This window comes from Garra rufa, chromosome 4 (assembly GCF_049309525.1).
Source record: "Garra rufa chromosome 4, GarRuf1.0, whole genome shotgun sequence".
Taxonomy (NCBI): Eukaryota; Metazoa; Chordata; class Actinopteri; order Cypriniformes; family Cyprinidae; genus Garra; species Garra rufa.
In genome coordinates, this window is record NC_133364.1 from 19,379,664 (window position 1) to 19,390,076 (window position 10,413).

General features: G+C 36.5%; 1 protein-coding gene across 14 annotated transcripts in view; it reads right to left on the reverse strand.

Moving 5' to 3' along the window:
* mybpc1 (myosin binding protein C1) overlaps positions 1-10,413 on the reverse strand; it is a 52,920-nt gene that overhangs the window by 8,126 nt on the left and 34,381 nt on the right. For all 14 annotated transcript variants that reach the window (XM_073838809.1, XM_073838807.1, XM_073838808.1 and 11 more), the window contains 9 exons: positions 8,108-8,267; positions 7,921-8,025; positions 5,901-6,089; positions 3,410-3,544; positions 3,147-3,314; positions 2,966-3,054; positions 2,689-2,881; positions 1,664-1,803; positions 1,321-1,480 (listed from right to left, as the gene is read on the reverse strand). In XM_073838809.1, coding sequence (XP_073694910.1) covers positions 1,321-1,480; positions 1,664-1,803; positions 2,689-2,881; positions 2,966-3,054; positions 3,147-3,314; positions 3,410-3,544; positions 5,901-6,089; positions 7,921-8,025; positions 8,108-8,267 — 1,339 coding nt within the window. The remainder of the gene's footprint in view (positions 1-1,320; positions 1,481-1,663; positions 1,804-2,688; positions 2,882-2,965; positions 3,055-3,146; positions 3,315-3,409; positions 3,545-5,900; positions 6,090-7,920; positions 8,026-8,107; positions 8,268-10,413) is intronic.

Genomic DNA, 10,413 nt, shown 5'->3' on the forward strand with positions numbered 1-10,413 from the left:
AAAAAAAAAAAAAGGAATACTTTTGCAAGGCACTGTATATTAAACAAAATTACAAAAATCATGCAGTTCCACATCAGCCAGGCCTAAAGTACTACTAAAAAGCAAACTTGTTAGGCTTAAGAATTTTAATTAAAACTGCTGTAAGTGATTTCTGCACCACCTGCGGAAAAAAACCCTATGGAAAAAACCCTAAAAAATAAAGGATTGTTTTCATTTCAATTTTTGGCAGACAGTTTCGTCTAAATCGGCTTAAAGTACATTTTATTTTTTTCTATTGTGAACACCATACCAATATCTAAAATATGCCAAAATTTACAGATTCTATTTTACTGTTTACTGGGCTGCCATAGCTTAAAAGGGGCTATGAACTGCCTTTTTTATTATTTTGTACCGTTCTCTGAGGTCCACGTACAATGTCATCAAAATGTTTAAATCAAAAAACATCAAAATGTAGAAATAACAGGCTATTTCCTCCTCATCAGAATGCTCTGTTTGAATAGGAGTGGTGGATTGTAGACTTAGAAGTAAACGCCCACTGCAATTATTGGCTAACAGTTGGGTATGTTTGACAGCCTATATTCCTGTACATCCTGACAGCCTACACTGCTGTGATTTAGTTTAAAAACATAAATACTCAGTGCATATCAAATCAAATATAAGCATCATCTTTTAGTTTCAATCTTTCTGAAAATCTTGCGTCGGATTGTGCCTTGTTTGTAAACAAATCCGTGGTAAAATGAAGTGAACAAAGGACCAAGTTCTTACTGATGTGGTCTGGAACTTAATTAAAAATAAAGTTAATTACTTTTTCCTAATGTTGGGATCAGAAGGAAGTCAATGCAAAGAGAGCGTCTTGTTGTTTTTGGAGCCATATTTATCATTTGTTTTTTTCTTAGACCTGCGTTTGTCTCTCGTTATTTACACTACAGGCACAAATCGGTGGGCGGGGCTAAACAAGCAGTGATGTAGAAGCAGGTGTTGATCATCTTCTGTGAAGGCAGGGTTTAGCCACACTATGACATCATAAAGTGGCACATTCCACAACCTGTCGTTTTGGCTAATTGGCTTCAATATAAGCTGTTTTTAGACTAATGATAAAGTTTTGAGTTTTTGAAACTTCCAGGATGTTTTTATAGTACAATGCCCTTTTACATGTCAAAAGATCAAAGGAATTTAGATTTCTTAGTTCATGACCCCTTTAATTCTCAGGACACCCAGACATCTTATAAGCGGTATTCCATTCAAAAAAATCACTTACTGCAGCACTGAAAAGGATTTAGACACGCAGTTAATTGACAGTAGAGAGGAGCAGAGCCTTACCTTCTTTCACGATCAGAGCACTGTCTTTAGTGGCAGTGGCACTTTCACTTAAGCCCACCATGTTCTCTGAGTAGATCCTGAAGAAATACTCGTTACCCACCACCAGATCTGTGATTGTGATGCAGGTACGATGGTAGTGCTCTATACATGTGTACCATTCCTGTGTGACACACACACAGGCACATGTTAATCAGTCTTTTTGTCCTCTTATAAATGAAAACATTGCAGATATTTTTACACAATAACATTGTTTTGTTTTTTTGGAAAATTAACAACCATGCCTTTAAATATATATGAGTATCATAGAAGTACAGTGAAGAGACAAAAGTTTTTTTTTTCAGACCATTGTCTTTTTGTCAGCTTTCTGGATGGTGTAGCCAATTATAGGTGCATTGCCGTTGTCCTTGGGTGGGTTCCAGTCCAATGCTACATTAGTTCCCCAAACCTCTTCAATCTTTACAGCCTGTGGTGGGCCTGGTAGATCTGGGAAAGACAGCAAAAGAAAATGTTCAGGTTAGCTCTACAGCATATACATTGCTGTTCAAAGGTTTGGGATCGGTAAGATTCAGTAAGAGGTCTCTTATGCTTATCATATTATTTTTGAAACACGTGATGCTTTGTTTCAGGATTCTTTGAGTAATAAAAAGATATTTATTCAAAATAGAAATATTTCATTTTTCTTTTAAGTCTTTTATCACTTTTTATCAATTTAACACATACTGCTGAATAAAAGTATTAATTCCCTTCAAAGAAAGAAAGAAAACATTTACTGACCCCAAACTTTGAACGGTACTGTATATTCTATTTTAAATAAATGCTGTTCTTTTAAACATTAAGAATCCTGAAAAAGTCACAGGTTCCAAAAACATATTAAGCAGCACAACTGTTTCCAACATTTATAATAAATCAGCATATTAGAATGAATTCTGAAGGATCATGTGTCGCTGAAGACTGGAGTAATGATGCTGAAAATCCAGCATTACCATCACAGGAATAAATTCTATTTTAAGGTATATTAAAAAAGAAAACCACTATTTTAAGTTGCAATAATATTTCACAATATTACTGTTTTTTTCTGTATTTGTAATCAAATAAATGCAGCCTTGATGAGCAGAAAATACTTCTTTAAAATTATATATGTAAAAAAAAAACTGATCCCAAACTTTTGAATGGCAGGTGTAGTTATAAATACATAAAAACTTAAACGTACACTAAAACTACAATTAAAATAAAACGCAAATTCTAAATATTAATAAATACTACAAAATTATATAAATTATACTAAAATAGGAATGATAATTTCACAGACTCATGAAGACATTCCTTACAAAACATTTTACGGTTTTTATAGCATTTTTCTTAACTAACCAACTATCTGGATGTCCAGCATGGCCGTGTCGATATGATTCTCCACTTGCACACTCAGTTCATATTTCCCAGAGTGCTTGCGCTCAGCCTTGCGGATGAACATAATGCTGTCACAATCTGAGTTGCGAATGCTGATGGTTTGGTCAATCGGCTGACCCTCTTTCAACCAGTTGACTTTTGGCCTTGGTTTACCCTAAAAAGACAAAAAATGTTTTCTTTTGTGACCAAGAGGGGAGGAATTCATTTAAGGGTTTGTTATCATGATCTGTTGGCTTACCACAAATGGCACGACGAGGTTGACGACTTCACCGACCTTTCGAATGTACGTCTGCTTCAAGTGTCGAGGTATGCGAATCTTAGGAGGCTCTGCCAAACAAACAAAAGAGCATTTCTATAACCGGAAGTAACAGGCTATTAGTTTGAATAAACAAAAGTGAAATGTGGCAGTAGGCTCTTACCGATAACCTCTTTGACCAGTATGGAGTGTTGGGTTGTACGTGGTGCACTGGCCCCAGCAGCATTTATGGCTTTGACACGCACAAATATCTTGCCCTCCATTGGCAGACCGGTTATAGTGTACCTTGTTTTTTCGGTCAGCTCTTTATTAGCAAGTATCCATTCGTCAGCTGTAAAATAAAACATTGCAAAGACACAAAATGACAAACAATCACCAATGGAGAACCGCTTATGCAAGGCATACAGTGTATATTTGTAGTCTTACTTCCTTCAAGGCAGTATTCAACTTGGTAGCCATCGAGTCCAGCGGCACCAATGGTGTCTGGTGGTCTCCACTTCATGGTCACTGTGGTATCTGTGACGTCATCCACCACCAGCATTGTGGGTTCACTGGTCACAGCTAGTAAACATATTTAATAAAGGTGGTAATTAGTGTTGCTGAATATTTTTTATTCTTATTTTAGGTTCATTTTTAAACACATAAAACATAATTTATTGTAAACTAGTGTAAAAAAAGAAATAGTGTTAAAATATTTTTAAATGTGTGCTTACAAAAGGTTTTCACCAATTCAACTTAAAAGCCTAAGTTCAGCAGTTGCCTTAAAACTTTAAGTTAAATCAGCTTAAAACTACAAGTCATTTTAACTTATTACAATAAAAATGAGTTGATTTAATTTTAAGGCAGCTGCTCAACTTAAGTTTTTAAGTTAACACTGGTGAAAACGTTTTACAGTGTAGATGTATTATTTACCTATTTACTTTGAATAAATGTTGTAAGTTAGATTTTTTTTTTGTTAATATTCTTTGTATAATTTGTAAAATAATAACCTTAAAAATATTTTTTTCCGGATGTATCTGATACATGAATTATGTTATTTCTTATTTTTAAAGTCTATTTATATATTCGTCTCTGTTTATTTTGATGTTTCTTATTGTTTTTTTATCCAATATTTTCCAGATTTTTTTTTCTGAAATACCTGAAATGTATATACACTACCAGTCAAAAGTTTTTGAACAATAAGAGTCTTTTCTGCTCATCAAGCCTGCATTTATTTGATCCAAAGTACAGCAAAAACAGTAACATTTTGAAAAAAGTGTACTAATTAAAATATATTTTAAAATGTAATTTAATCCTGTGATTTCAAAGCTGATTTTTTTTTTGTCCTTCAGACCGAATAAATGCATCAAATAAAATAAAGAGCAGACTTTTTTTAAATACTAAAAATCTTTAATTCTTCTGTTCAAAAACGTTTGACTGGTTGTGTATTTAGCCTCGGATGCTTTTTTTTTTTCTCTATTTATTTTGTAATAATTAGTGTTACTGAATGTATTCAGACAATATCTTTTCATAATTTGTTCGAAATACATATAACCATACATTTCAGATGCATCATTACATTAATAACTTGAGTTTTTTTTCTCAATTTTGTTCATTCAAACTTGATTCCCACATTCAAGAGTGTTTGATACACTCTCAAGGCATTGATAAAATGCATCCTTAGATGCATGATTTTTATTTTTTCTCTTTTTTAAAATCTATTTTATTCGTTTTTTTATTATTTGTAATAATATTTGACTCTGAATGTTTTTAGCCAATATGTTATATATATTTTTTCTAATTTAGCCTTAGATGCTTAATTTTTTCTGTATTTTATATTTCTTATTTTTTTATTGCATAATATTAAGTGTTACTGAATGTATTCAGACAATATATTTGCATAATTAGTTTTAAAACCTTAAAAATATATATTTGAAATGCATAATTTTTAATGCATAAAATACATCAGTTTATTTTGTTGATTCATTTTTTAGTCTCTGTTTATTTTGAGGAGTTTAACAATTAGTGTCTCAGAATTTGTTCTGAAATAACTGCAAAACACATATATTCTCAGATTCATTCTTAGAAGCATGAATTAATGTTAATATTATATTTTTCTGTTTATTTTGATTAACAAAATAATTTGTGTCATTGAAGGTTTACACCCAATATTTTTTTTTCTAAAACTATATAAAATAAATATTTATCTGCACATATGTAATTTATATTTATTTTGTTTATTAAAACTGAGCTGACTCCCACATTCAAAAGTGTTTAGTACACTCTGAAGAGTCTATAAAATATATACAAAATCAAGCTATAGACATTTCTAGTCGAAGGAATCATTTACCCAAGTTATAATTTCCTCTTATTCATTATTTGTTCAATATTTACTAATATTGCTAATAATTTTTCTCCATTTCTTTAACCTGTAAAATGATGGTCTCACATGTTTACCCCCAAACATAAACACACATGAGAGAGGATCTCTTATATCTCCCTGGCATGTCACAAATTTCACAAGGTTTTTTCATTAGTTTACACTCTTCTTTTCTCACGCAACTCTTCATGTCTAAGCTGCAACTAAAGCAGAGTCTGTGTCTGATCTCATAACATTATAATCCGCAGCTGATTTGGCAGCCATTATAAAGTCGTTCTCAGTATCTTCTAAACCTCAGGCAGGCCTGTCCTGTGGAGGTCACAGTCCGAATGCTTTGGATGCTGTTGTGAGCACAGCAACACCTGTCACATAGGAACCCGAAAGGGAACGGAAAAGCTCTGGTGTCTCCGCAATGTCTTTGTCTCTCTAATGGGATATGCGTAAATGATCATGCTGTGTGTTGTGTTACATAATAGAGACGGCGGCGCTCATGACATAACTGATTTGAAGAGACACAAAATCCCATTGATAATGCAGATAGGCCACTTGTGTACTCACCCAGGGGAATGAAAGGTTTGGAGGGTTCACTGGGTTTGGAGACGCCGATAGCGTTAACTGCAAAGATTCGCACCTCGTATGGCACACCCTCAATCATCTTTTTTGGCTCGAAGGTGGTCTCCTTGCAAAGGTCGAAGTTCAGCCTCATCCATCGGGAGCTCTGTTTCTTCTTTCGCTCAATGAAATATCCTGTGATATATCATCGATACCGTGGATTAATTTATGCATATACATATGTTACGCTACTAAGAGTCTCAAATTCACAAACGCATATTTAAAGGGGACATCAGATGCAAAAATTTACTTTTACATGGTGTTTGTATATAAATCTGTTTTAGCAGTGTGTGGACACAACCATCTTACAATGATAAAATCCATTCACTCCTCTTTTTTTAATCCCCAGAAAACCTAAACAGTCACAGTTATCAGGTTGTTTTGATTTTCTGGGCAGTATGATGTCATATTGCTCAGGCTCCGCCCACAACTGCCGACAGACTGTGTCGTATTAGCATATTTTCACCCTCAGCCAGTTGTATACATTCCGCCATTTTCTCGGCGATCGAGGAGCTGTAGCAACAACAATGTTATCAAGTTATCAGGTTGTTTTGATTTTCTGAGCAGTATGATGTCATATTGCTCAGGCTCCGCCCACAACTGCTGACAGACTGTGTCGTATTAGCATATTTTCACCCTCAGCTAGTTGTATACAGTCCGCCATTTTCTCCGCACTCGAGGAGCTGTAGCAACAACGTTATCAAGTTGTCAGGTTGTTTTGATTTTCTGAGCAGTATGATGTCATATTGCTCAGGCTCCGCCCACAACTGCTGACAGACTTTGTCGTATTAGCATATTTTCACCCTCAGCCAGTTGTATACATTCCGCCATTTTCTCGGCGCTCGAGGAGCTGTAGCAACAACAATGTTATCAAGTTATCAGGTTGTTTTGATTTTCTGAGCAGTATGATGTCATATTGCTCAGGCTCCGCCCACAACTGCCGACAGACTTTGTCGTATTAGCATATTTTCACCCTCAGCCAGTTGTATACATTCCGCCATTTTCTCGGCGATCGAGGAGCTGTAGCAACAACAATGTTATCAAGTTATCAGGTTGTTTTGATTTTCTGAGCAGTATGATGTCATATTGCTCAGGCTCCGCCCACAACTGCTGACAGACTGTGTCGTATTATCATATTTTCACCCTCAGCTAGTTGTATACAGTCCGCCATTTTCTCCGCACTCGAGGAGCTGTAGCAACAACGTTATCAAGTTGTCAGGTTGTTTTGATTTTCTGAGCAGTATGATGTCATATTGCTCAGGCTCCGCCCACAACTGCTGACAGACTTTGTCGTATTAGCATATTTTCACCCTCAGCCAGTTGTATACATTCCGCCATTTTCTCGGCGCTCGAGGAGCTGTAGCAACAACAATGTTATCAAGTTATCAGGTTGTTTTGATTTTCTGAGCAGTATGATGTCATATTGCTCAGGCTCCGCCCACAACTGCTGACAGACTGTGTCGTATTAGCATATTTTCACCCTCAGCCAGTTGTATACATTCCGCCATTTTCTCCGCACTCGAGGAGCTGTAGCGACAACAGTGTTATCAAGTTATCAAGCCTTTTTGATTTTCTGAGCAGTATGATGCCATATTGCGCAGGCTCCGCCCACAACTGCTGACAGACTTTGTCGTATTAGCATATTTCCACCCTCAGCCAATTGTACACATTCCGCCATTTTCTCCGCGCTCGAGGAGCTGTAGCGACAACAATGTCTTGTGAGTGGATTAGTTTTGTTTTTAATGGAAATGCACCACCGAATACAAAAAACGGAAGAGAGGGGTGGAGTGAGCAGAGCTCATTATCATTTAAAGAGCCATGCACCGAAACGGGTCACTGTGAACAGAGCTGTTTTTTAAAAGTATATTTCAGACATTTCACAAAGATGCTAAAGAATCTGATGTCCCCTTTAAGGGGGTCCTATCTGTCATCTGAAGCAATATTTAAGCACAGGAAGTTGATTTACCAAGGATGGGGGAACCACCATCATAGCGTGGCGGCTCCCATGTCATAGTGCACCAATCTCCACCCACATCAGGAACCAGAGGAGCCTCAGGGGGATCTGGGATATCTAGATGAAACAAAATATGGCACGATTTACAATGCCATCACCCAAAAAAACATTATGTTCTCTCAGAGAAAAGTTGTCTTACCTACAACTTTGATTTTGACACTAGCTGTGTCTTCTCCAGCTTCGTTCTGAAGGACGATCTTGTAGTTTCCGGTATCTTCTCTTTCTGCAATATCAATAGTGAGGCAGGTTTGGTCTGCAAACGTCTCAGCACGCACCCGATTTCCTGAATCAAGGATGACCTGAAACCACCCATGAGCCCAGTTTAAAGGAGAAGTTCACTTCTACAAACAAAAATTTACAAATAATTTACTCACCCCCTTGTCATCCAAGATTTTCATGCCTTTCTTTCTTCAGTTGTAAAGAAATTATGTTTTTTGAATAAAACATTTCAGGATTTCTCTCCATATAGTGGACTTCTATGGTGCCCGCGAGTTTGAACTTCTAAAATGCAGTTTAAATGCAGCTTTAAAGGGCTCTGAACAATCCCAGCCGAGGTAGAAGGGTCTGATCAATGTCAAAAAACTCCCATCTCATTTTCTTGTCCAACTTCAAAATCGCCCTGCATCGCTGTTTTACCTTTTTTGTAAAGAACATTTGATCTTCTTTGCACGTTCATTTTGTAAACACTGGGTCGGTACTTCTGCAGCGATGTAGGGTGATTTTGAAGTTGGAGAAGAAAATAAGATAGGTGTTTTTCAACATACCCTAACTGTCTTGAACTGGAATACACAGAATTCACACACAGCTAGACAAGACAAGCATTTAAGGTTAAAAAGTATAGAAATTGTCAATTATTTTTAGAAAATAACCAATTGTTTCACTAGATAAGATCCTTTTTCCTCATCTGGGATTGTTTTGAGCCCTTTGAAGCTGCATTTAAACTGCATTTTGGGAGTTCAAACTCATGGGTGCAATAGCAGTCCACTACAGGTCCTTCTCAAAAAATTAGCATATTGTGATAAAGTTCATTATTTTCTGTAATGTACTGATAAACATTAGACTTTCATATATTTTAGATTCATTACACACATTTGAAAGTAGTTCTAGCCTTTTATTGTTTTAATATTGATGATTTTGGCATACAGCTCATGAAAACCCAAAATTCCTATCTCAAAAAATTAGCATATTTCATCCGACCAATAAAAGAAAAGTGTTTTTAATACAAAAAAAGTCAACCTTCAAATAATTATGTTCAGTTATGCACTCAATACTTGTGTTATGGAGGCCCAGGATGCTTCGATAGCGGCCTTAAGCTCATCCAGAGTGTTGGGTCTTGCGTCTCTCAACTTTCTCTTCACACTATCCCACAGATTCTCTATGGGGTTCAGGTCAGGAGAGTTGGCAGGCCAATTGAGCACAGTAATACCATGGTCAGTAAACCATTTACCAGTGGTTTTGGCACTGTGAGCAGGTGTCAGGTCGCGCTGAAAAATGAAATCTTCATCTCCATAAAGCTTTTCAGCAGATGGAAGCATGAAGTGCTCCAAAATCTCCTGATAGCTAGCTGCATTGACCCTGCCCTTGATAAAACACAGTGGTCCAAAGTACTTTTTTTGGATGAAAGCAAATTTTGCATGTCATTCGGAAATCAAGGTGCCAGAGTCTGAAGGAAGACTGGGGAGAGGGAAATGCCAAAATGCCTGAAGTCCAGTGTCAAGTACCCACAGTCAGTGATGGTCTGGGGTGCCATGTCAGCTGCTGGTGTTGGTCCACTGTGTTTTATCAAGGGCAGGGTCAATGCAGCTAGCTATCAGGAGATTTTGGAGCACTTCATGCTTCCATCTGCTGAAAAGCTTTATGGAGATGAAGATTTCATTTTTCAGCACGACCTGGCACCTGCTCACAGTGCCAAAACCACTGGTAAATGGTTTACTGACCATGGTATTACTGTGCTCAATTGGCCTGCCAACTCTCTTGACCTGAACCCCATAGAGAATCTGTGGGATATTGTGAAGAGAAAGTTGAGAGATGCAAGACCCAACACTCTGGATGAGCTTAAGGCCGCTATCGAAGCATCCTGGGCCTCCATAACACCTCAGCAGTGCCACAGGCTGATTGCCTCCATGCCACGCCAACTGAACATAATTATTTGAAGGTTGACTTTTTTTGTATTAAAAACACTTTTCTTTTATTGGTCGGATGAAATATGCTAATTTTTGAGATAGGAATTTTGGGTTTTCATGAGCTGTATGCCAAAACCATCAATATTAAAACAAGAAAAGGCTAGAACTACTTTCAAATGTGTGTAATGAATCTAAAATATATGAAAGTCTAATGTTTATCAGTACATTACAGAAAATGAACTTTATCACAATATGCTAATTTTTTGAGAAGGACCTGTATATGGAGAGAAATCATGAAATGTTTTTCTCAAAAAACATAATT